At 43.4% G+C, this 26,922-nt stretch overlaps 1 protein-coding gene across 1 annotated transcript; it reads right to left on the bottom strand.

Annotated features, from left to right (window-relative positions):
- Positions 1 to 12,178: 12,178 nt before the first annotated feature.
- DACT2 (dishevelled binding antagonist of beta catenin 2) lies at positions 12,179 to 25,472 on the bottom strand. Its single transcript, XM_074169145.1, has 4 exons — positions 24,881 to 25,472; positions 18,950 to 19,082; positions 17,207 to 17,494; positions 12,179 to 13,977 (listed from the first exon to the last, which is right to left on the bottom strand). Exons 1-4 carry the CDS (start codon positions 25,118 to 25,120, stop codon positions 12,179 to 12,181), a joined length of 2,460 nt encoding a protein of 819 aa, XP_074025246.1. The 5' UTR covers positions 25,121 to 25,472.
- Between the last annotated feature and the right edge of the window lie 1,450 nt (positions 25,473 to 26,922).

Consider the following 26,922-nt stretch of genomic DNA (forward strand, 5'->3'; position numbering starts at 1 on the left):
GTCCTGTGGCACCCTATAGCTGAATGACCTACCATCAAAAGCTACCCTTCTCCTCTGGCATGCAGGAAAATTGTCCTTTCCCATTCATATGTACACTAAGAGCTCATGGAGCTTGCAGGAACTTGCTCTGAAGTTTGTTGTTATTTTTTTTTTTTGTCTCAAACAATATCTGAATTGCATTCCAGAGCTGAAACAAACACAGCAGTGCAACTGTCAAAACTATTCAGCAATTTCCCCTATGAGTTACGAAAGTGCACCTCTTACTAAAAGAAAAAGAATGCATGTTACCTTTATTCAGCCCACCCAATAGAGTATCCTGCTGGGAAATCCCTGTCTCTGGGGCCATAAGGTTTTTCCCTTTAAACTTCTTTTCTTCAAAGTTTGCTTTTTTATTTTTACTGTAAATTACCTAGAAAAGTCACAAAGCTTCAAAAACTGAGTATGTGTGCATGTCTGAGTCAGATTAGTTTATTTACTTACACATTTAGTATCAGCAAACGAAATGAGATGCAGTACTTCACATTCATAGTCCCTTTTTCCCACGGATGTTTGTGATAGGAGTTCTGGGTTCATTACACGAAATTGTGTGCTTAGGTAAATCTACAGAGGTTTGATGGCTTGGTTCCTTCTTATCCTGCATCTGGTAATTTGGACTACTGCAAACAGCACGAAAACAGGTCAGACATATGAAGGAATTTAAATAGTCATAGTTGTGGAAAGGCCCCTGTGGAGAGTGTATCTAGGACTAGCAGGCATCCAGGCTACCAAAGACATACTTTCTGTTTCCACTGAATTCAAGTGGAGAATGAAGCTTTGGTCATGCCTTGGATTTCGGTTTTGAACAACCTTGACAGAGCTGGAGAATTTATTTTTCACTGAGGGTTTTTTTTTTTGGTTTGTTTGTTGTTTTTTTTTAACCCTGAAGTAAAGCTTGTTTTGTCATTTAACTGTCATTCAGAGAGAAAGTCTCCTTTACCTCTTTTCTCTTTTTTTCTTTTCTATGGAAAGAATGGAAGTTTTCGTTCATTTGCCTTTGGAAGAGTGTAAAGTATATAAAAAATAGCCGTTTAAAAAATAAGCTGAACTTTTCAAAGCCTGTGAAAACCAATTATGTGCAAATTCCCTTTGATTTGATTTAAGTGACTACATAAGGTGCCCAGGAAATAGTAATCTGGCCTCTTTGATTCTGAAACAGAACACTAAACCAATTCTTAAACAGATTATTGAAAAGAACAGTAACTAAAGCCACAAAGAAAGAGGAACACAGCGTTACGTGCTAATGTCTAAAAAGGTAGATGCTGCAACTTTCCAGGTATTATTAGATATTACTGAGTTTTTGCAAGCCTGTTCAAGATTTGGTGTCCTCTGGAGTAAAAAATAATTCATCATCTCTGCAGAAGAAGAAGAAAGAAAAGTACAGGTCTAAGGGTTTTTTAATGTAACAATTTTTGATTGATAGATTCCTGTTTTATTTCTATATTCTTAGATTAATCCAGGGATTGTATATAATTTACAACATCACAGCTCTATGCTGTGTATGTGTTATGGCTTGCCCTTACTTGTACCATCTGTACGTTTATGTGCTTTGCCTACCCTGAAACTTATTACCAGCATTGCCAGTACTGTCTAAAATAACTCCTTTATAAAAAACCCAAATGCATTAATCCCCTTCTGTTTCTTCTAACAATTCCTTAGATATCTCGATGACAGCTCTATACAATCAAAAGCAGCTACCCACACCCTCAGAAATCAAATGTGTCTAATCTGATGTTACTCATTCAAAAGTCAGGTATCGCTGAACTGAGTCATTTTGGGTCCCTACAGTCAGTACTTCCCGAAAACAATTCAGCCCACCTATCTGGGAGACCTTGTTTGGAATGAGGTAGTTTCCCTGCTGGCAGCGGTGCTACTTGCTCTCTACTGGCAATACAAAGTGCCTAGGACACTGGTTTAGCCCAGATTCCTGAATTTTAGATGCCTTAAGATAGAGGTAAAAAATTCCATCTTAAATCCATTGATAACTTACCTTTAAGGCATTGGAAGAGACTTTTCCCCTAGTTTATTGGGAAATTTTAAAATTGCTTTGTGATCTAAGTATCACTCTCCCCTCAAAATAGAAATACAGTATAGGAAACAGAATAAAAGTTAATAAACTCTAAAGCTCTAAAGGATTATGGGAGGATTTAGTCTGACCTCCTGCACATTACAAATCATGGACTACAGATGAAATGATAAAGATATTTGGGTTTGGGTTGTGGTGGTTTTTTTTTTTTTTTTCAAGTTGACAATATGGAAAGTGTTACTTTTATACCAAAAAAAGGGCTTTTAATGAAATAATGGAATAATTTCCCTTGAAGACAAATTCCTGGCAAGATACAACTTCACTTTATAATCTTGTTCCCAATGTTTAACTAGAAAATGCATTATATTCTTCTAGAGGTTTGGTTTCATCTGACTTGAACTCACAAATACTGAACTGCTAGAGGTGAGTTTAAAATACAGAGACAGTTTTGGTTCCAAGTCTCTTTAAAAATCAGATTTGTTTTGGGGAAGAGTTAATGATCCGTTTGCTTCTTTAAACATAGTTTTATAACTTCTCAGATGAATATTCAAAGCAAACCGCAATCATTATCCAGAGTTTTTTATTAAAGGAAGAACAGAATGTCTGCTAATTCAGGAAGCCAAGCAAACCATAGATAGGAGGCTCTGTATCTCAAAGAAAGACCTTTAGCTTTACAGGAAGAAGATGCTTTTCCTACGGGTGTTTGAGTAAATGAGAGCAATTAAAACTGACATAGCATTGTGCAGCCATGCAGGCTCAACATACAATGACTGTATTATATATTACAAGAGATACTTTATTTGTTGTATTCATGCTGTGGATTTCTCTTAGCATTATGTGTCTAGTGAAGACAGCAATTATCCTACCTGCCTTCCTTATAGTCTTGTATAAGTCTGTATACTTATAGTATTCACAGTATATACTTATATATATATAGTATAGTCTTTATAGTCTGGATACAGACTTGGCTGCCTTATACCTGGAAAGCTGATGTGAACTGAACCAATAGGGAAATACAAACAGTGGCCCTTTGTTGCAAACCACATTATCACACTGAGTTTTGTTCTATAAAACAATTTTATTAAGGGCAATTTGTGCTCAAATTGGTCTTGGAATATGCAAAAAATAGTGCTCTCCATCAGAGAATCAGGCAGTGTACCGTTCAGATTTAGAGAGAGGCAGCTCAAGAAGCAAAGTCTGCCGTGATGAAGGAAACTCCAGGTCATGTCTCTGCCTCCCAGCACGTGTTAGAACAAACAGACACCAAAAGGTGTGGAGCCCAGCTTCTACAGGGCACACTCTTACCTCAGCAAGCTGGGATAACCATCTCTGAAAAGTCAGGGAAAGCATGGCGTAAAGGGGAAAGTGGAAGAAATTAGCTCTGTAATTATAGTATCTAATTCTAGATGATGGTAGAGTGAAAAGTTTGTATGAAAATAACTATATTTTGTCTCTGTTCATCCTCATGGCTACCTGTGGAGCTTTCAGGGTCCATAGGGCTTGATCTTCCCCTAATTTGTAAAGGTGAAAATCATGTATACTTGTGCCAAGGAGCTGAACTGATGTGGTGAGTGAGGAAACTGAGGGGTGGTGTGTTGAGTGGAGTCATTCACGCCTGCATAACGTGGGCCCAACGTGCGACTCAACATGCATGGTGTCTGCTTTGCATCAAGTACCTGGTTGCACCTGAAAAAAAGACAGTGGAGGGTCTGTTTGTTACCTTTTTAGTTTTCATTTCTAGCCCAGGCTTCATCCTTCTCTGCAGTAGCTTCCCTTGCTATCTAGGGCAGTTAACCCCCAGTGTCCCCAGATTACATACCCCAGAGACATACGAATGAACATGAACCATGAGAGTACATTACTGCAGGCTGGTTGTGGAGAGACGGCCAAACATTTTCTTGTTAAAAGTTCTCTGCATGCTCTGAGGTTAATCTTTGTAACTTGACGAATCTTCTGAGAGAAAGAGGAATTCCTCTGGAGGAAGGTTCCTGGCTTCAGACACAGGACACGGCAGCCAGGGAAGTGACAGAGGCTGGGAGGGTACACAGGGTGCTGGACCAGCCCAGTGGGAAGGTGACCCCCAGGCACCTGGCACTGCAGGCCGAGCTTGGGAGGGCGCCTTCGGCTCTGGATGATCCAAACACATTTGGGATACTTGGCTTCTAACCCCGGCACGTTTCCGTGACACACATGCCTCCCTGACAACCACACTGAGGTTACTTAATGTGGGAGGTTGCTGTGATTATATACTAACCACAGTGCTAGAAAATTATTAACCCTCCTATAATAACAGAGCTTTAAAGTGCCCCTTTTTATCACTCTCCCTGCCTATCCTGCAGCCTGTTTCAGTCCTCTGTACTTAACACCATCTGCGGAGAGCTTTTCCTCTTGATTTGCAGTAACTTATCATCAGACTGTGAAATCGTTTTTTTTTCTCATCTCAGCTCTCCTGGAATTCTTCCTATTTCTGGCCTCATAGATTCCTTGTTCTGAAGTCCTCCTCATCCTGGGCATCTAGGAGACAATATGTGGTTTTTCAGCCTTTTTTGATTTGTGAGCTCCTAAAAATTTGAAATGAAAGTTCGTACTGCGGTACAGCGTAGTTAAGCCTGCTGGCATTAGGCTTACTATTCATAGTTACCTTTCTCTGACCTCCTGGAAGCAGCCTGCGCACTATAAATACTGGTTGTAAAGCTGTGGTTGTAGACATACAAGTATTATATCAATTCCAGTGCCTCAGTGACAACAAAGGAGACCCAGGATACAAACATAATCAACACCACGGAATCTAAATGTAGCGTGAAGAACTAGGAAAGCCATTCTACAATCATAATCATTTTATTATGATTATGTACTTTGTTTGTGTGCAACACATGCCTACTTTTTTGAGGAGAGGAAGAAATAGGAGCAGAATTTTCTGATAGTTACGAGCACACTTCAGATGATTCAGAATTCAGGTGCAAATCAGGTAAGCACATTTGAAGCTTTCCCGAACATCTTGGTTTAATAAAATACATCATGGAAGTATTTTCAAGAAATTCAGCCCACTTCCAAAGTCATATTCAGTAGAACCATCCCCAAACTTGTTAGCTTCAGTATGTGTGATTAAAACAAAAAAGGGAAATGTTCACAGTACTAATTTTAATCAGCAGCAACTCGTTCTCCGTACCCCTCCAGTATTGAGACCTATTTTCTTCGGAAAATATAGTCAGAGTCAGTGACAAGACACAGTGTAGTCCAAAACTCTTTCTGCTTTGCTTCCAAAGCAATGTCTGTGGACATAATCACATCCACCCATACACTGGACTGCCTCTTCCCAAATATCTGTGTATACACTTAATTCTATGAAGATGTATGGCAAATTTCCGTTAGAAAAAATAACTTCATAAACCTCAGTCCTTAGGGAATCCAGAGAGTTCTATGCCAAGGTGAAATTCTCAGCAGAGACCACAGTGTAGCTGATAAGCACCCTGTTTTTCCACTAATGCCACAGTGAAATAGCAATACTGGGGACACGAGATATTGATTGGGTTATGCACAGAAGGATGGCACGAAACACAGTGAGCACACAGTATATAATCAGGAAAATCTCCTTCCTTTTGCAAATAATTTCTGTTCGCATAGCCCTTTGCCATAAATTGCGTCTGCGATAAGGAATCTGTTTAATTCCAGTGATCTCAGCATAAGAGACTTTGGGTATGCCTGAGCCATTAACTTCTTCCACTTTCTTGCCATCAGGTAGGTTAAAAAATGGTTTCTGTGTTGTATGTTTATGATACAACCAATTTTCATCCTGACCACAACTGTCTCTGCTCTTGCCCTTTTGCATGTCCAAGTGCCTCAAGAGAGGGTCAAGTCAGATGACCCTCCTAATGAAGAGCATGAAAATGAACTTGTGCTTCTCTTCTTTGGATTTTATTCTTTAGGGAATGTTAAGTAGAAAATGGGGGGGGGAAAAAGCATAAAATCCCATACTGCTGGCATTTTCTGCCAAATTCTGTGTGCCCAGACAGTGGTCAAACTCAAAGACTGTTTTCATAATTGAACTTCACGGCTTTCATTAGTGAATAAGCTAATAATTTTAGATTTAAGATTTTATTTGTGGTTTAGCACTGCAGTGGTCCAGACAAAGTCTTGAACTTTTATATGTTAAATAGTAAAGCTCTTGTTGATGCTACAACTTGTTGTGTAGGTGCAAGTTTCGTTTCTGGATTGCTGCTGATGGATGGTTCCTGTTGTCTCAAGAGTCAATGTATTCATATCATTCCATCTTGGAAATCATAGAAGAGTTTGGTAGAGGTTTAAATATAATAACACATTGGGTGAATTACAACCTTTAGCTTTTTTCTCACTTTTGGGACACTAGGAATGCAGAGAAAATATTGCATGTAAATGTAGGAGTGAAGGTTTGCAGTAAGTTCTCAGAGCAACTTGTTAGCCTCATGTCTCTATCTTGGGTGCTGAAGACTAGGCACCCTGACTGATTTGACAAGCTTTTGAACACGTCTAGCTGCTCAAATCTCCTGCTGAAACTGAGATTCTTCATTTGGGGCTTGTAAGTCTGCAGTCTGGGTTCAGCATTGCCTTGTCCGCCCTGCCTGGTTAATTTGATCTGTGGGCTTTATCCTCTCCTGGTTTCTAGCTTTACAGGATCACCAGACTGCTGATACTCTTTCAATTTGTGCTTTGAAAACCAGAATAAACATGAAATGCCATCACTGTGTACAGCCCTAGCCATCTCCCCTGCTCTGCCAGTAACACAGATGTGACATGGCAGCAGGAGTCTCCCCCGGCAAACCAGCCATAAACACAGTTACTTCCACAGCCTGCAGCCCAATCCAGAATGAACATGAGGTCTGAAATCATCCTTATTTTCCATCTGTCATGCCAATCATCCCACGTGCTGACATCCTGAGAGCAGCATGAGGGTTTTAAATGAATCTGCGGGGTAGCTCCAGTGACTTCCCAGGAATTACATAATGGGTGAATTTGATGCACTACATCCCTAGTTACAAATGCTGAGCCAGAAAAACAAAGGAAAAAAAACGGAATGCTTGAAAAAAAAATATCCATATTAGCTAACAAGGCTTCATCGTGATGATAACACACGGAATTAATAGAATTGATGGTGGCTGCACTTCTGCTCATTTCAGCTGTGATTCTGCCGACATTCCGCATTGCAGTATAATTAGACATACCGCAACGGTTTTAAACCTGGGAAGTACAAACATCAAAAAACAGCCCTTAGCTGAGGATTTTCCTGTTGATCGCTCTTCACCTGTACCTGAAGTATCACAGGAGCTGTCTGGACAGAGTAGCAGCTAATGCTGGAATCGCAGGCCTCTTCCACATCCATGTAAGATACAGGAGAACCTGCCTAAATGCTGTATTGGTGTCATTGTATGTTTGTATTCCTCACAGGCAAGTTTCAGACATAGGACTCCTCATTTTCCAGATGAACATATGTTCTTTCCTTTACATGGTCATTCAAGCTGCTCGTCTCAGGGCAGCTTCCTGGGGAGCACGTTCAGCGAGGAGGGCTGAGATCATGGTTAGGGAGCAATAGGTCCTGCAGCCCTCCGCAGGAGCCAAAGGGTCTGGTGTGGTGTGGAGGGCAGAGGGACTGCTGTAGTTAAAAGCTGAGTGCTCTTCCACCAAGCACAGCTGGGGTGATGCCCTCAGCCTCAGAATGGTTGAGGAGGGCTCAAAAGGGACTTGAAAATGAAAGCAGCTGCCAATGCTTCAGAGCAGCAATTGGGCAGTCCTTCCCTGGCATGCTGTTGCCTTGTTCCCTGTCAGAGACAGTGTTCACAGATGCCTCGTTTTGCTGCACACTCCCTTTGAGCTGTATTTGCCTAACTGGGGATTTTGCACTTGGTAGTCTGGAGAGGCTCCGGACTGGAGCGCTCCCTGACCTTGTAGCTCAGGAGTGATCGGTCTGTGGCTTTGGGTCCAGGTGGCCTGTGACTATTTCAAGTGCAGCATCCCAAATCCCAGCACTGCCACATGAGCAGTGGTGGGGCTGGGTTAGAGTCCTAGCAGCGATAAAGAAGCTTCCAAAGGCTGCAGGGCCTGGAACCGCCAGAGCCCTCTGGTGCCATGGTCAGCCTGCCTTGTCCTATGGGCCGCGACTCGCTTCCCAAAGAACTGCTGCTATCTCCTGCCTTTCAGCTGCTCCTGGAGCACCTCTTGCCTTCGGCTCTCACCCCTTCAGAGCTTTGGACCAGGATATGTAAGCAAACACAAACCAGACTCCAGCACAGCATTAAAATGTCCACTGGACTCAAGTTCACCAGCATAGGAATCATCCGTAGCCGATTTTGAGACTTACCACAATAACTGCCTTTCTTTTGACCAGTGCCCTGCCTGACCAGAAGTCACTTCAAATGAAAGTCTGGTCTGAAGGATGATGTCTCCAACAAAACATCAGTTCTCTGACTCTATATTATGGTTTGGGTACTGGATGTGGACTTGAAAGTGTCAAGGCCAAGAAGGCTGGCAATTATCCAGTTCCAAAATTATTAGAGCAATAAAAGGATTAACGAAGTTTTAAAAATTATAATTCTGATCTATTCTACAAATTGCTTTTAAAGCTTCCTTAATTCCCTTTCTATTCTCTCTTTTTTTCCTTTCTTTTCTATCCTTTGTGGTTTAGGAGCAATTTGCTCCTACACCGAAGTGTAAATGTCTGCCTTTGATGGAAGGAAACCTCTGATCTGGTGCACAGATTTCAGCGGTGGATAGTTTTGATTCACTAGAGCTTGGAGCGATGATGACAGATGTTAGCTCCTGCAATAGAGACGCTGCATAAAGCTGTTCTGAAACAGCTGTCAGATCTATACACTTGCTAATCAAGTCACAGTGAAAGTGCTAAACTTCTCACTCCTGCAGTGTATCAGGTTTGGTGCTAGACTACTAATTGAATTACCAACTGACATCTTTTGCATTCTCTTAGGCCTTTATAGTAGAAGATGCTGCAAGACAAAAAGATTTTGTGGATTCCTTCTGGAAGGGAAAATAGACAGTGAGTATTTCTATTTTGTATTGACACGGCCATGTGTAAAGCTGGGCATTCCTTATTCTCACTATGAGACTTCATATGGAGCTGAAAGCTGCTTTTATAACGCTTAGTATAGACATATAAAAGAATAGTGCATCAGCATATTTATTGATATTTGTTGATTTTAAATATGTTTCAGATCTGTTTGCTTAGGAGACACGTATTCCTGGGTGTTGTCAGCAGAGCCAGCCCATGTCTCTGATGGACAGAGCTCCAACAGGTGTCCCGCTTGTACCCAGTTGGACACGCCAACCAAACGCTAATTTTCCAGTTTACTCAACTACAATCATATTTTTGGTGCCAGTATAACTAGACTATTGGCCACCTGAGTTTCCTGCCCTGCTTTGTACTGTCCTACTTCTTCCCTCCAGAGCTCTGGTCCCAGTGCAGTTTGTGCTCCAGCAGAGGAAAGCAGTGTTTCCAAAGCGCAGAGCTAGGGAGAAGGTCCAATGTCCTAGCGTAAGGAGGGGTGGCACCACCCATTCTGCCCTCCCCAGAAAGTCACAGCTCAGTATCATCACTGCACATGACGATACTGCAACACTTAACAGCAGGTTCTCTGCATTGCTGGGGCTCTCCAGCACCACAGGTTTCCCCTGGATCAAGTGTTAAATATATGTCAATATAGTCATATTTCTGTCAAATTAGCCAAGGCACAGGATGATGATGTTTGTGCCAGCTTTATGCTTTTATGTTGGCTTTACGGTGGCTCTGGGAGGAGAGACGTTATCTGACCTGGCAGAAAACGTGAGCAGTAGAGGCATCTGGCATAAAACCTGTCAGTACAAAATTAAGTCATCATTTTTCTTTATTTGAATTGGCAGTGTGTGTTCATTCTGGATCAGCACTTTCATCATGTGTCTGGCAACATTTCTGACAGAGTATTAACAGCCCTAGAGCAAGATTTACTTAGTTGTGGGACCACAAACGTATTGTTTGAGCTTACTCTGATAAAAAGGCAGGGAGCTACTGGGTGGCAGTTTTTACCAGGTTTCAGAATGCTCCTACCCAGAGCAGTTTCCAGTTAGGAACAATTTCCTCTCCCATGAAAAAAACAACCCTCAAAATTCCTATCTAACCAATAAAGCCCACCCCATGGACAGAAAATCCATGGATTAAAGTTTCATACGTAACTTTTGACACACTCCCCAAAATGAAACCTTTTGTGTAAATGAGAAAAAGAATCCTTCTGTGGTGTAGAAAGTCAACAAGGCATAAATCACTATTTTGTTTGTTCTGTTGCTAGACATGCTGAACAAGAAACCACCACCAGACCTGTGAAATTATCCCGTTAATCCTACCGGAGTGATTACATCCAATACTCTCATGACCATGAAAAAACGCTTAAACGTATTCCACTGACTAAAATGTAATATTTTCCCAGTTGCAGTAGGATGGCGTTGTGCATTAGCTCAAATACTTGAATTAAATAATTTTACGTAACTTTTGCTTTTCTCTACCTCATTTTCCAAAAATAAGTTGAAAATAGAATAGTTTAAAAACATAATGTAGCTTCCAAAGAATAGAAGGCGCTGGCTAAAAGTTTAGTCTTTCAATACTTCTGTTTGCTAATGAATCCTTGGAGTAAACAAGCACTCTTTTACCCACAGTTTCTGCAAAGCACTTGCCTTTTGTTTCAGACCCAGTACACTCGGCTGCATGAGGTAATGCTTACATCTCCTAGGCCAGGAATGTATTCAGATTGGGCACTGAAACAGGAGGATAATACCTGCTCTTTGGTAAACACAGGGTGAACTTCAGCTCAGCTTCCAGATTGCTGTGCTCCCAGGAAAGAATTAGGACTGCTTGTTTGAACACAAAAAAATTACTTTATCAGTTTAGCAACAGATTCAAAGCTTCAACAAGTGCACGCGAAGTGCACTTGAATGCATTCAAAATGCAGCATGTATACATAAATATATGTTTTAAATCGAGAGTGTCTTGTGACAAAATTGCATCAGTTTAAGTGAGTCAGTTAAACAGTACCCTGTCCTTAAAACAAATACTGTTTTTAAATTCACTCATTCAGAAGCAGATGCTGAAGTAGGTTTCATGAGGTAGAGGACCCTGGTTCTGACTGAGCTATAGCAACCCTCTGAAAAATAGAAAGAACCCTTCTGCACAGTGATCTTGAAAACAGATCTGTTTCACCAAAGAAAGCTCCTCTGCACTCCTAATGTGATGTTAGAGTTCAGAATAATTTTCTTTCAATGTCAAAGTCAGACACGCACAATTTTCAGAAGTACATTAAATAGTATTTATTGAGTCAGCCATTTCAGGGGCAAAGCTATAGTCTCAGTCCCAGTTATTCACACACTGTGGCACTGAGCCCTCATGTTCTTTCACCCATTCAACAAATGAACAATAACATGGAACATCATAAACAGGGGGTCTGAAAAAAAGCACCCTATACTCCCAATTTTGAAAACAGGAAACAAACTGTAGTTTTGTTCTCATTCACAAATACATTTGTCTTCTTGATTAAACATAGTATGTTTTTACAGAAGAACAGACTTGCCCTCCTGATGTTTGGGAGAAGGTATGGGATGGCTGATCTGAAAGAAAGTAAAACCATGGAGAGCACTGAGAGCTTTTCCATTTGAGCACAGTGACAGCTGGATGGTTAACGCAGACTTCAGCCTGGAAAGAATTCCTCACAAGAGGGAGGGATGCTACCAAATTGCCAGTTGGGAAGAGCCCCTCTTCTTGGGAAGCCTTTGTGTCTGGGACTGATCCTGTGGGTACATATCAAGAGCCTGCCTGTAAAATCTTACGGCCAAGGTTGTTTTCATTTTCACCACGGTGAGCCTTCTGCATAGTAAAAAAAGGCATCGCACAATATACACAGATCCATATTTACAGAATAAATGGCAAAAGAGGAAATTAGATACAGTGACATTTATGTCCAGGTATTAACAAACATGATCCCTTGTATTGATTCAGGGGTTATTTACAGTTCGTTTAAGCAAGTTCTTTTCTCTGCACATGGGTTCTCTTATTTTGCAAATGAGAGCCAGCAGGATGTCTCACTGTAAGAAACAGATGCTTGCTCTCCCTTAAACCATGGTCATGACCTTCAGAGAGGCAGGTTGGAATCTCCTAATCTTCTTCTTTAGTGCCTTTGAAGCTTTGATGCGACAGATTTTGGGCACTGGGGGAATGGGCTTGGAAGAGGCTTGGACAGTCCCCGATTGTCTGACCGAACCTTCAGGCCAAATCAGCTCACTTTCATCCCCCTCATCATAGTCAAAGGCAAGGCTGCTACTGTTACTGCTGCCATCCGAATCACTTTCACTGGACTCACTGTCCCCGAAACGGTTAGTCGTGAAATCGCTGACCTCCCCTTCGCTGGTCTCTGCAATGGTGGAGTGGAAGAGGGAAGCGCACTCTGCAGAATACTCAGAGTGGTCTGACTCGCTTTTGGCATAAGCTCCCTGGCGCTGACTCTTGGAGCGAGCCCTCATACTGACAGTGCGCAGGACACCAGCTCTCCTTGCTGGCTGCTTTGGTGCTCCCAGGCCAAAGCTACTGGAGAGGCTGGCCAGGTGGGCCTTGGCAGAGATCTCCACTGTGGACTGCCATTTGCGCTGCTTCTTCTTGTTGGCTGGGTCTACGCGAGCTGCTTCGAGGGAATGCAGTGCATTGGCAGAGGCTCTGTAGAGCTCTGGCCCGGGTGGTACGGCAGGGAGCTTGACCTGCCCAGGAAACAGGCTGGACTCCGAACATGACCTGCCAGTCACATCACCAGAATATGAAGGTCTCCGCACAAGGCTCTTTGCTCCATGTAGTCTTTGGGGCTGATTCCACTCAGCAGGCAGCCTGGCAGCCCCATGGGACCCTCTTGCCTTCTCCATGCAAAAGGCTTGCTTACCAGGCCGTAGCACTTTTTCACTGTTCCTCCTCTTTATCTTCACTGCCTTTGTTTTGGAGCTGGCAAACTTGACCCGGACTTGGTGGGATTCTGCAGGGACGAACTGAGCATGAACAAACTCACTCCGTGCCACTCGCTCATGACCTCCAGTGTTAGCCAATTTGGTACTGCCACACTTTCTGAGGGGTAGCTTTCTGGGTGGGACAGCTTTAGCATTCCAGGTGCCCAGGCTGGAGTCCTCCTGGCACAGCTGCGAGGAGGATGAACTGTGCTCTGTGCTGCTCTCTGTTGCTTCTGCCAGAGGAGAGCCCCTTGCTGCCGCCTTGGCAGGATAACAACTATTCACAGCTGATGGCTCTGTGTCAGGCCGAGTGGACGGCTGTTCTTCATTCACACAGTGCATGGTCTCCTGCTGCTTGGCACATTCTCCCTCCAGCACCTCTCTCTGCAGCTTCCCTTCAGCTTTGTTACTTTCCAGAGAACTCGCTTGTTTTTCCAGCTGGCTACTGCTGCTGTTAATTTTCACTCCACCGGTGCTGGGGGTTATAATGAGTCTCTGGTGCATTGTGGCTGGCTGGCTCTTTGTTGAAACCCACTCACTGGCATCAGCCCGATTGTTCCCTTTGCATCTCGTCAGCTGCAGTAATTTATTGATGTAACTCCCTGGCTTGGCCTCAGCGGTTGGCCTAGTCCTAATCAAGCTGGGACCTGTTGCACTAGGCATGGGTCTGCTGGGAGAAGCCTGGAGCTCTGCTTCTGGGGATGTCCCCACCAGGGAGAAAAGGGGACTTTGTAAAGCCACTGCATGAAGGGGGCTTGGGTAAGGATACACATCAATGCCATTCTTGGAGACCAAGTCGTTCTGGAATTTGGGGTCCATGCTGAGCAAGTGCATGTCTCCAGCATGGCACAGAGGCAACATGGAATTGGGATCTGTCTCTTTCTGAAATCTAGTGTCTGCTGGAATGAGTCTTTCCAAGTCACCTACACAATGGATGAAAATAAATAACCTAATTAAATCACAGACAATTACATTCAAACTGGCTTATGCTAAAAGTGCTATTTCAGGGGAATGTGCTAGCTTTTCCTAAAATCAGTAGTATGAAGGAAGAAAATAGTTTCAGACCTCTGAGATCACTGAATTGCTTCAAAGCTTTTACTCACCTGAGCATAACAGAGATTAGAATGCCTTTTAATGCCAATAATAAAACTCGTGGCTTTGCAGGAAATTTAAACTGTCCTACTTGGATGAAAGTAAATCTGTGCATATATAAAAATGTTCTAGAATGTCACAGACTAACAGGAACCCATCCAACTAAACAAAAACAAGGGATTATTTTTATTTCTTAGCAGAGATAAAAAGCGACTCTGACAACTAGAAATCCTGAAGCTGAATGTCATTTAAATTATCCAATAAAACAGATACAGTTTTTGAACACTTTTATCCCCAGGACAGGATAAAGACTTCCTCTAGATATATGACTAACTCAGAAATTCCTGAAATTTCCAGTATGCAGAGTCAATAGTAACTTTTTTTCTTAAAGTGGTTAAATTTGAATTCCAGCTTTTCTTCCAACCCTTTTGTATCATGTGTCTTGGAAAAAATCTATATTACTCAACCAGCTGCTTTAAGAGGATTTACACAGACACTAGGTTATAGTGTTTCTTAACCTCTTAAACGCTGAAAGCTGCAGTTCTTTATTCTTTTGCATTTTGCTTTACTGAGGCAATAATAAACAGAAGCACTCAATGCACACAGGAGAGCCATTAAGACTCACATGTCCCATAGGCCATTTGGGATTCTACTTTTCCTTAACCCCAAATCCAATGACACCTCCTAACTGGATCTCTCATTTGATAACAACACTACCAGTCTCATGTCTTTCTCAAGTCAGTAACTTCTTGGATTATTTAATTCCAGAGAGAAATATTCAGAGATTTTATTAAAAGGCAGAAAATCAGGAATGCCGTAATTCTGTGTGCGGGTTTTTTAAAAGTCAACCTGAAGGACAAAGAGGAACGGACTAAAGAACCTTTACTTTAACAAAGAAAACATCTAAGGGTAATTACTGAGGCCGATGGGAGGTTCAGTCCCTGAAGATGGCATTTATGGACACCACTTCAGATGTCTCAATTTTGGAGTACTGTCAAGGCTGCTTTAAGTTACACTTGACTGCTGCACCTTCCTCTCAGGACCATCTCCTGTGTGCTGGGAGGACAGGCTGTGTTCTTGTGTGAAGCAAGATTGTTACATCCAGATAAATCATCCGATACAGTGCTGCGTTACCTCTGGTACCAAGAGTACTGGAACCATCTGCCGTTAGCTTGTATTTCTCTGTACAACAGTAAAGACTTCAGTGCCAACAAATGCTCAGCTAACTGATTTCCTGGCTGCTTCATGCTACCAGGAAATCCAACCATCAAATCCAACCATATATTTCACTTACAGTGACTATTTCTGTCCTGTGACAGGAAGCTTTTGAAACACTTCAAAATTTGGCTGAAGTCTGCAGGGCCCTACCTAAGGCACTTACAGACCTGCTACAGCAAAGTTTAGGATGATGATTTCTCAAACAACTTGTTTTCATAATGAGAATTATCCAGGAAATTGTTGGCAGTGTATAGCGATGCTCTCTTGCGCAAACAAACCAGGAAGGTGTCAAAAGAATGCTGTGCTTGCAGTGTCTCAACAAACTTTCTGCTTGCCATTGAAAGAGAAGGCCATCAGCTTGTACCTGCAGTTACCTGTGGGGACAAGCTAAGAAGAGGAAAAGAGAAATTTCTTTCCCCCTCCAAATGATGCTTTCCTGAAGTAATATCTTGCCTCACTTCCTGCAATGTAGTCAACTTTGAGAGAACTGTTTCTTCAAGCCTACACCACTACTACTTCACTACTTATGTTTCTCACACTGAAGGAAGTTGGAGGTTGTAGCCAGGAAGAAGGGAGGTGATGGTGGAAAAAGGAAGGAGGCCTAAAGGAGGTTTGTAGCCTCACTCCTGCACCCGTACTTAAAATCAGCTATCCCTTTTTCTGCTAGTCTATCTCCATATCTAAAAAACCATAAAGCCCCTGGGGTCTTTGCAAAATGTTGCAAGGCAGGAAAGTTTCTGATAGAACAAGAAGTCTGTAATCTGAACATGAAAGCCACGGATCATTAAGCTCAGCTCCATCCCCAAGCCTCTCAGAAGCCTTGAGAAGACTTTGCTTTTATGCTATGATTTATCAGCATTGCTTCAGGTGTGTCCACACAGACAGGTACAGAACACATGCTTTGCTTCTGCTCCAAGCAAGCCAGACGTGAGCTAGCTCAGGTCAAGCAGCTGTGCAACGACTCCAGAGTGACACAGTATTGAAATCATCTTCCCTATGGCTTCCCTGTTTTTATAATGGAACTGTCACACATCTGACTGGGTCGCCATATGAACTGCACTAACACAAAGTTGCTCTGAGGCCACAGAAGGACCCGAAATAACAAGTGATACAATTACTTGTCACTTAACCGATGGGTAAACAAGAGATTTGGAATATTAATGGCCTTGTCCATTTTGTCTAAAGTTAGGATGCAAATTCATGGCTGATCTGCTATTAGGCTCATAACTGGTTCCCAGACAGTCAATTTACCTTTGGTGTCTGTTACCCCTAACTGTACATAATAAATTACAAAAATTAGTATCTTTTGAGTCCACATTAATTTGAATAAATAGGTCAAAGTATACATAAGTATTATCATACTTATTTTACAACAGATTGATAAAACAGGCCCTAAGTCTGGAAGTCTCTCCTCAGATTTCTGTAAAGTCTTTCTTGGTAAAATGCATCACCTCTAATTTTGAATTCACCTTGTGTTTTTCATACATCCCTGCACCTTCACACAAGGTATTTCAAATACTGCAGTTTTTCCGATTTCACAAGCAGCTAAATTAAAAAAATGTATCTCAATATTCATTACAATTTTATCTCATGCACTTGAATATTTTTCCATTTCTAAACACATACAACCTCGTATTTGTTATTGTTTAAAAGTATCTGAGTATGGAGACAAGGGCAAGTTGGACAGTAAATGGTTTGGCTCTGTGGTTTTGAGTAATTCTCACTTTGTGTATAGAAAATGAGTGCTATATATCGATTACACATTGGTATATTAGGTCCTAAAAGTAATAACCGGGATTCTGCCCTTCTCTTGAATGAGTATCCAGTTCTGCAGTGGATTACCTGTGGAAACTGGCCTCGGTCGGGACCTGGCAGGAGTCCCAGGAATGTCTGTGCTAGCTGTAATCCGACATCCATCGTCAACGTAAGTTCCCTGCTGTTGGAAGCTGGTGGTGTGCACAGTAGTTTCATCTGCAGACTTGGGTCGGTAATCAAACACACTGAGCCTTGCTTTAGGGTGTTGAGAGCCGAGCAAGAGACTGGTGTGGGAGGAGGAAATGGACTCACTGTACACAGAGGTACAAGAATTGGAGAGTGAGCAAGAACCACCATCACTCAGGTCATAGAAGCCTGCGGAGTTAAAATAAATAGGAAGATAGTTCTTATTTACAATAACTAAACATGCTCTGTAGAAGAAAAATGCAGAGAATAAAATAAATCTTCATTTGCTACATGCCCCAGGCCTAAATTTATTATAATTTATTTGGGTAACTTTAGCAGAGGTATACTCTAATTCAACCATCTTTTATTTGGCTTTTGCATATCTACTTAGCCCCTGAGCCAGCATGGCATGCACATGCATGCTTAGTTCTGAGGGTGGGATGGGGTGAAGTGCACCACCATCACACCCAGCTCTTCACTGGAGAAGGTCTTTGGGGACTATTATGCAACTGGTGTAAAACAGGGCCATCTTATGCTGTTGTAACTTGTGCTAGGTGCATACATACACAGCTTGGATGGGAAAATAAGAGTAAAATGAGCCTGTGATCAGAGCTGCCAAGTCTATGATAGCTGGAATGTCTAAGGGCAGAAAATGGGGTCTATCTTCCCTTTCCAGGTCTTGTGATCATTGCCAATTAATTATGGAAGTATTAAAAAAAGGCTCTGTATAAATTCAAGACAGGAATTTTTATTATTCCTCTCTATATAAAGCAAACAGAAAAGGAAGCTGTTTCCTTTTGAACTGTGTGTATGTGCCTAAGTGCACAACTCCTGAACTTGAACACTCACAGAACCCTGCACTTTTTACAGCCGCTCTAAGTACCAGGCTGCAAATTCACATGCTGTAAAGAAAAAAACCTCTTTTCCTTGTCTCATTGGAGACTTAAGACTTTTCAAAATTTTCTTTAAAAATAAGTATTCCCATTGTCTCAGACTAGATAACAGAAACTGGTTTTAACAGACATCCAAGCTATTAAAGACTGCAGTACAGTGTGCTCTGTGAATCAGACCAGAACCCTCAAACTGTCTCTCTGTCCATGAGAGCTTTAGTCAGCAAACTGTTGAGGTGTTTTTTCTCAGTGTCTTTTAATAGAGGGATTTCATTTTTATATAAGTGATCAAACATTCATTTGGCCAGAGGACTGCAGTGGTAGTGATCTTCAACATTTTAGTGAGGTTCAGGACCCTTCTCAGACTCAAGCAGAGCATTAGCATAGATGTTGGTCTCCTTCACTTCTAATAAGTACTCTAGCCACTTTGCCAATGGTCATTCTGCACCAGACAAGGCAATTAACAAATAAATCTGTCTCCTCCTCCTTCCATTTGTGGCTAAAGTATCCAATTTAAAATAAAAAAATTCCAGAAAAAATACTGTTTGAGTAAATAAACATTTTCCAATTATATCAATTTTGCAGGAAAATTCCCACCAGCTCTCTAAGTGCGCTCTGTGCCAGATGATTCCTCTCCACCTCAGCCATGGGGCACTGTTTCTGACCAAACAATCAAGAGTCTTGCTTAGCAGTTGACAACTTTCAGTTCTCCTAGCACCACACTCCTAGGAATAAACAATAAAGTGCAAATTACCTGAGCTGGGCCGGCTGTCACTATCCAAGTATTCACTGGAGGTCTTACTGACGTCCAATTTCAGCTCACTTATTCGCTGGTCTAGCTGATCCAGGTGGCTTTTCAAGCCGACATCCTGTCTCCTCAAACGAGACTAATTCACAAGTTGAGGGAAGAAGGAGGAAATGAAGAATAATCACAGTTAGAATCTCAGCAGCAATGCATGAATTCAGGCCATCTGTGCCGGACAGATTCTGCGCTCATGAAATGTTTTCCTTCGCTAGGGACTGTTGCAATTGGCTTTCTGTAGCAAGACTGATATAATGGACAAGTACAAAACATTCTGTTTCTCAGTTTATATTGTCTTCTGCCCAGCTGAACATGTTCTCAAAACTCTTCATACTGAACATACTTATTTTAACCTTTGGTTTTTTTGTTACACCTATGGCAGGAACCGTATCTCTAAAGAGGATGGCAATCTTTTAATTAATTAACATTTTAATAGATGCACTGCGTTTTGCCATACATTGCCTCTGAGCAGAAGATGAGATAAACATTATAGATTGTCTGCATGAGCTCTAAGATGTCGCCTGATGAAAAGAAACTGCTGTATGTAAGGGTATATTATTGCCACACAAAGTAAAGCCAGCACACTCATTTCTGCAAAACCCTTGGCTTTGATGACATCTCTTCATAGTTGAAAGGGTCCACTGCACGAATTGTGACATCTATTTAGCTGAAAATTTTCCTTGCATGTCTCATGGCTAGATATTTCCACACATTTTGTGGAAGGAGAAGGTGGCATTTAAATTCTGCTGTGAAAATGACTGTATTTAAAGTAAGTGGTGTCTCAAGCTTGTGAATAATCCTTCAGAAGCCAGCAACACAGTCCTTTGCCTACTGCAATCACTGGCCAGGCTGATCTGAGGTAACAGCTCCTGTAGTTGCTCCCCAAGTATTTATGCCATCGGCTTAGCGAGGCAGATGGCCAGGCGTTAGGTACCAGCCACAGAACCACAGTTGGTTTCTGTCACAAACTTCTCACATGTCACTTGGCAAATTACCTAAGCCCGGTCGCTATTTAGGCAGCTTCTAATTATATTACACCTCACCATCTATCCAATAGTATTTTACAGAAAGGGTGTCTTGAAGTTGGTTATAAAGTTGTGTTCACAGCCCTTGAGGGGCCAGGTTTTCTTTTAGTTATGGCAAGAAAAACATGACTAAGATTCTTCTTTACATGTACATTTCAGGTTTAAAAATACAAGTGACAGTTCTAGCAGCATTTCTAACCCCAAATATGAAAGAAATATAATCTAGGTCCCTTGAACTAATTAAAGTATCTGCAAAATTAAATGATATGCAGAAAATCAAAATCAGTACGTACACATTTTCAACTCCACTTTCCTTGGGTTTGGATTATTCAGCTTTTAATATCGGATATAAATTCATAAATTTAAGTTTCTCCATAGCTACACAAAAAGCAAGGAAAGCCAAGATCCTAAGGTAATCAGTAAATGATTAGAAACTGGGATTCAAGGAAAAGAGAAAAAAGACAGAGCCTCACAAGACAACTGTTATGGCTGGTGATACTGCTGAGAAGAAAAAAAAAAAAAGTATTTCTAGCATGCTTTTATAGAGAACTGGAAGAACTTATAACACACAAGAAATAAAGCCCCTTTTTGTTAGTGTTGCACATCTAGAAAGGTTTAAGGTCAAGAGGCTCATTACTGCTTCCCAGGAAAATCCATAGTTATTTTCCATCTTCCCCTTTCACACAAACAAAAAGGAAGAACTGGATAATAAAGGAGATTTTTTATCCCATCTGAATGATGAATGTATGACCGCTTCAGTACTTCCTTATTTCCTTTATGGTGAAAAGGCAAAAACATGCCGTGCCTCCTTCAATCCCACCTACTCAGGAAATCACAAAGTTTTGTTTTCATGGCTGGAATTAATTGCTTAATGATTAATGTTTTGCCAGCCAATCCCTCAGCCTGTGGTTTCTGATTAATGACAGAGAGGCCACAAGGCTCTCAGGTATTCAAAGTTATTTATTATACCTCCAGGTTCTGTCTGCGCTTTCACAGCATTTTAAACAACACACATGATTTACATCATCATTTTTAACCCTTTTACGGTGTCTCACACCATTGGGTTTTCACGTTTCTGGCAGACTTCATAGCTTTGATCTTTTGGTTAACTCCTTCTGTGATCTAAGAGGAGAAGCATTCCTTAAACCGTTTGGATAAGGATGACTTTTCTGGTGTGCTTGCTTGAGGTTGTTATTGCTCTAATAACCACGCTAAACAGCACCCAGAACAATAAACCCTAAACACACTCCTTCTCAACTCACAACATGAATTTTACGTGAGACAAAACCTTGAAGGTAAAACCATCTGTTTGCTTTGGGCAATGCAGCTGTGAAGACTTCTGTACACTGCACAACGCAGGACCAGACCTTCCAAATCATCTTGTACTATCCATGGCCCTTCAGTTTCTGGGAGCCAAATCTGGGATATCATCATACCACTCATTTTTCAGAAGGAAGAACACTCTCTGAAAAGCAGGTTCTTTTAAGTCAACATAAACTGATACCCCAAATCAAGGTACCAAAACCCACTGGTCATACTTGGCTATTCTTCTCAAATATTAATCTCTTCAGTTAGAGAGGGGGTTGACATTTATTGGTTGTAGATTAGCACCTGATCATTTTATTAATCCAACTGTAGTTTGGAATGGATAAAAGACAGCAGTAACCTTATCTAGTTTTGCACATGTAAAATCTATTCACCCTTAGGTCTTTTTGTAACTGATGGCGCAAAGCAACCAGTTTCAGGGGGAAATGAACTTCACCTATCCCAGACCATTATTCTAGAATGAAGTGAATTCCTTCTGTAAGCACCTCTTTCTCTTAGATGACAAAAACTTTGTTAGTTTAATATTAGAAAAATAATAAAATCCCTGGTTTAAAATATGTTTCCTTCTATTTAAAACTATCTGAAGGGGAAAAAAAAATCTGTGTACAATGCAGGGTAACAAGTGTGGGTTCTTTTTTCTCTCTCTTCAGTATAACATTGTCCCTGCTCACATTTTTGTAACATCATAAGCCACCTGAAAGCTTGCAAAACAAAATCATTCAAATCAAATAAACCAATTTTTACAAATATGTCCTCTGAGGAAACAACTGAGAAAATACTGGATGCTGCAGCCTCAGGTGTGCATCTACTTTGACAGGAAAAGTGTCATAGATTCTTTTCTTTGCATTAGCCTGAATTTGCATCTCTTCTTTTTCCTCTAAGTCATGGTGATATAGTTTGGCCAGGAGACTAATTTAGCACCTTCGGGATGACTGACAGTAGATGGCATCACTTAACTCTGCTTCACTTCTGCTACAGAGAGTTGATCCTACCTGCAGCATAGTAACTTGCAGCTTCCAAAAGAACCCCTGGCTGGTGCATAAAAGGACATTATTGCTAGGGGTAGCAGAGAGCCCACAGCCTACACCAGACTGCTGGAAAGGCCAGCTGCCGGTTGACGCTGGTACCTGTTGTTGAAGAGATTGGGATGCTGAAGTGGCACCCACACATGCTCCTTTCGGCATTTGATGGCTTTGCTCCACCCATTCCCCCTAGTGGCACCTGACTCCTTAAGGGTACTGCCTCTGCTCCTCTGTTTCTCACCTTACCATTAGAGGAGAAGCCTGGGTTGACTCTTTATCTGCCTTGTTTCCATTGCTGAGATGCCCTGACCCAGCTCCAGCTGATACAACCTCCCCATTTTATGTTGCAAGGACCAAACTTTTTATGAATTTAACCACGCTGAAGCCCAGGGCTACCGCCCTCCTTGAAAGTTGGATTGAGATATACTGCAAGGCAAAGCTACATTTACATTGTTAATGAGTTTCTCAATCTGAAAACTTATAGAGCAGCGATCACATACTCTATCATCCACGGGCCAAGTACAACAATGATGAAGACATAACACTCCCTGAGCAATGCTGTGCTTTGCATTTTCTGTGGTTTTTAGTTTTAACTTAATTTCCTGTGATCGTGAACAGAATTTTCAAGGGATTTGAGTGCAATACGCTGCTCATAAGTCACCAAGAAACAGTTTTCAGCCTATGGTCACTGAGCTCCTAGGATCTGTGGACTACTTCTAACAGGACTGTGAAAAGCCTGTTTTCAACTGGGTTTACTTTGCTATTAAGCAGCTTTAAGGTATGCTCCTCTACTCAAATACGTGTCTGCAATTTGCAGGGGAAAAAAACAATACAGGTCCTAGATACACCAGTCTGAAAAGTTTCCAGCAGCCATGGGTCAATCAGAAGAGCTTTGTATCACTACTTTAAGTATTCGCACAACTGCATTGTTGCTGGAGAACCTGCCCCTGGATTTATGTAGTTTGGAGTCACCCCTCTCAAGCTTTACGAACACTTCTCTCCCAGGCACCCCCAGAAGACACGTTTCCCATAATTGCACTGGCACCTACTGGTGAAATCTGTCCCTCTCCAGTGGTGCGCTGAGTTACTATCATCCTCCCAACTTCTGCATTTCTAAGGGCAGAAATTTGAGGCCCAGTTTCTTCCATTTTAATGGCTAGATTCTCCCACATCCTTGTAAAGCCTTGTAAGGTGACAGTAAAGTCCTGATAAGCTAATCTTCTATTTTCATAGTTTATTTGAACAACATATAAACAAATGAGTAATTAATGCACAACAGCTGACATGAAAAAAAGAACAGTCACTGTGGTCGGAGGTCATTGGGTGTTTCTGTGTTAACCCAGTGGCCCCAGACAGGCAATAAATGCCTTCAATTCTTTCATTTAGTTAAAAAAAAAAAAAAAAAAAAAAAAAAGTAGAGCCATTAGTTAAAATTATCCACTTGTCCTGCATTTTTTGCTTTAATCAAGATATGCCCAATGCTGTGTTTTCATGTGTGGTGTCTAGGTTTCCCAGAAGGTTAAAGCCAATTTTATCCCGAGATGCTGCCTGATAGAGCTGCCTATGGGGAGTGAATAACCCTGCTGTTTTCACACCTGAATGATAACTGATGGCCAAGCCTTGCACCGGTACAGGGAGGGAAGGGGTTCTGAATTAAGTCTGAGTTTACTGAGGTGTGTAATTGCCCATACTAGAGATTAAAGCCCTTTACCCTTTGATTGTTGTCTCACCTATGAAACTCGTTCCAGTCGCAACTCAGAATTTCTTTTTTTTTTTTTAACTCCTTTCACAAAAAAACCCCGTGCAAGCAGCAGGCCATATAACACTTCAAATACAAGGCCTGGCATTCGGTTGTTCTCTTTGGATCACGCAATCCGTGGCAAGAACAAAGTACTTCTGGCCCGCGAACCCCTTCCCGGCAGACTGTCTCCCACTGGCATACAAGTGTGCAAGAACACGTAGGTGTATGCCCATAGGTGTACACACGTCCCCATCCCAAACCCCATAGCGCTTGGTCTATTCATGCCTATCTCGCTCCCTGTGTCTTTTGATCTCCCGTTCAAATGGCTACCGCAATTAAGAGCCGAGTGTTCGCAGGCGTGATACAGGCATTACCCAAGTTAATCATCTCCCACTCCGCAGCCCCGATCGATGAATGAGCGGCGCCGGGTAACAACTTCTCCCCGGCGCTCCCGCGGGCTCTGAGCCCTCCATCAACCGCACGCACGACGGGCCGCCGCGTACGCCCTCAGGTGAGCCCCGCCTGAGGTGAAGAAGCGACCGTTACAACGGCTGCCGCGGGGACGGGCGCTCCAGCCGCCACCCCCCGGCCCCCGCCGCTCGCACCTGCAGGCGGGGGGGAACGGCCGCCGGCGGGGCGGGAGAAGCTCTCGGTCCCCGGGGCGGCTCGGTAGCGCTTCCCCTTCGCCCGCCCGCCCTCAGCACCGCAGGACCCCCGGAGGCGGGAAACGGGTCCCGGGCGCAGCGGGGCGCCCCGTCCCATCCCTTACCAGCTGCTCCTTCAGGGCGGTGAGGGTGGCTTCCAGCCGGTGCTCCTTGCTGTGGGCGGACAGGGGCTGCTCTCCTCCGCACACCGCCGGCCGCTGCGGCATAGCCAGGGCGGCCCGCACCAGCTCCCGCTGCTTCTCCCGCAGCACCTGGAGCTCCTGGAGGCCGGCCAGGGCCGCCTGCAGCCTCTCGCCCACCCGGCCGCGATCCCAGCCGCCCGCACGCGGGGCGCCCAGCAGCATCCTCAAGGCTGGGCCGCGACACCGGCCATGGCAGTGGGGCGGCGAGGAGGCGGCGGGGCTGCTCCCGCACCGGGCCGTGCCTGCGGCGAGGGCTGGCCCGCCTCGCTCCGCCGCTGGCACCGGAGCGAGTGAAGGGGAGCCGTGGCGGCTGCTGCGGTTTTGGAGGAGAGGTGGGGACGGGGGAGGGAGGAAGAGAGGGAGGGAGGGGAGGGAAGGGAAGAGAAGAGAAGAGGGCTGCGGCTTCGGGCAGCGCCGGGGCCACCTCTCGGGTGGAGAGGAGCCAGCCGCCCGTGCGCTCCCTCCGCCCCGCGCGGGGGCGGCTCCCGCCTGCCCCTGCCCCGGGGGCTGCCCTCGCCTCGTCCCCCGCCCCGGCGGCGGGGAGGGACGGGGTACCCGCGCCCGCCCTCCCGCGGCAGAGACAGCGGCGAGTGCTCCCGTCCCGCTGGTAGCGAGCTGCGGGGATGCTGCGGGGACAGGAGCCGAGCCCGTCGTCGTGCTGCAGCCGCCTGCAAATGCGAATGGTGCGGGGATGCGGTGCGGGGAGCGCTCACAGGTATAGCATTTCCCTCACAAAACTGGTGCTTGTAAGTCCATCCCTTCCCCTCTTTGGTGGTGTTTCCCGTCAGGCACAACACTGGCACTCCTCATCTTGCTCTCCAGAAATCAACCCAACTGGGATCTAATCGCAGAGGTTAGTTTTCTTGTACTGACTGGTTGATTGTCACTTTGGAAGCAAGGCAGAGGCCTTTCTTGTGAAGTCAAGGTGTGGCTCAGCCCACCGAAAAGTCATTTGAAGGGCTCAGGTTTTGCTTTAAATGGGACCTGAAAACACAGTTGATCATGGAAATCCAAGACTATGGTGCTGTTGCTACCAAGAAGTGCCTATGTTTAAAGCTACCAAGACAGGCAGCTGCAGCATCTTGGGAGGTAGCTGGTTAGCAGGCAGCAAAGCCAGTACGTTGACTCTGTTGTGATGCAGAGGGGGAGAAGAAGCCCTGATATCAGACTGGTGAACACAGTGGAGATCATGCTTCAGAAGACTAATTTTCTCATGTGTATACTCAAATAGGAAGCATTGGGATCCCATAGATCTTGAGGTGCCTGTGTGCTACACTTAAGAAATTGAAATAATTTCAGGAAGGGTGTATGATTCTTCCTGAAGCAGTGAGCACATACACAACCCATCTGTCTGTAGTTATCTTCCGTTCACCCTGTGGCGTATCTTTAAAAGCTAGCATACTTTAATTTGAATGCTACTTGACTTTGTGCTGAGTTACATGAGTTGGGTAAGCAGGAACCAGTTGCTCTGTGTTCTTCAAGTAGCCTTTTTCCAACACCATGTGTGGGTGGCCATTTCTGTTGCTGAGACTGCAGCCAGCCTAGCTTTCCCTGTAGCAGTCCCTAGCTGTAGTAATGTCAAATCCAGCTCCTCCTGAGGGGGGACAAATTATTCGTGTGTTTGTTCACCAAGTCCCATGCAACACATTATTTGATAGTCCAGTAGGACCAAGCCTTGCTTTTACCATGTCACTTTCAACAGTCTTGATGTAGCTTGAAGATTTGAGAACAATATTTACCCTGCAAAGTTGAATGATGTCAGAAGAGGTCCAGAGAGGTTTTGTTCTGACAAGTTGTGCACAAATATTCACAAATGTCTCCAGCTGCAGGAACAGGTATGACTGACAGTCACAGCACTACAGTGCTTAATGAGGTGTGACATGTATGACGTCACCTAAGGCATCTAAGGTTTTGTTTGGTTTTTTTTTTTTCTCTTTAATTAATATATCTGCTTTTCTTCCTCC

This window comes from Numenius arquata, chromosome 2 (assembly GCF_964106895.1).
Source record: "Numenius arquata chromosome 2, bNumArq3.hap1.1, whole genome shotgun sequence".
In the NCBI taxonomy this organism is placed as follows: Eukaryota; Metazoa; Chordata; class Aves; order Charadriiformes; family Scolopacidae; genus Numenius; species Numenius arquata.

Excerpts from the sequence above, each read along its gene's own strand:
- DACT2 (XM_074169145.1), bottom strand. The coding sequence starts at position 25,120 with ATGCTGCTGGGCGCCCCGCGTGCGGGCGGCTGGGATCGCGGCCGGGTG. Across the intron at positions 17,495-18,949 it reads TGACAGCCGGCCCAGCTCAG|GCTTCTATGACCTGAGTGAT; the intron begins GTAATTTGCACT and ends TTAACTCCGCAG. Across the intron at positions 13,978-17,206 it reads ACCGAGGCCAGTTTCCACAG|GTGACTTGGAAAGACTCATT; the intron begins GTAATCCACTGC and ends TCCATTGTGTAG.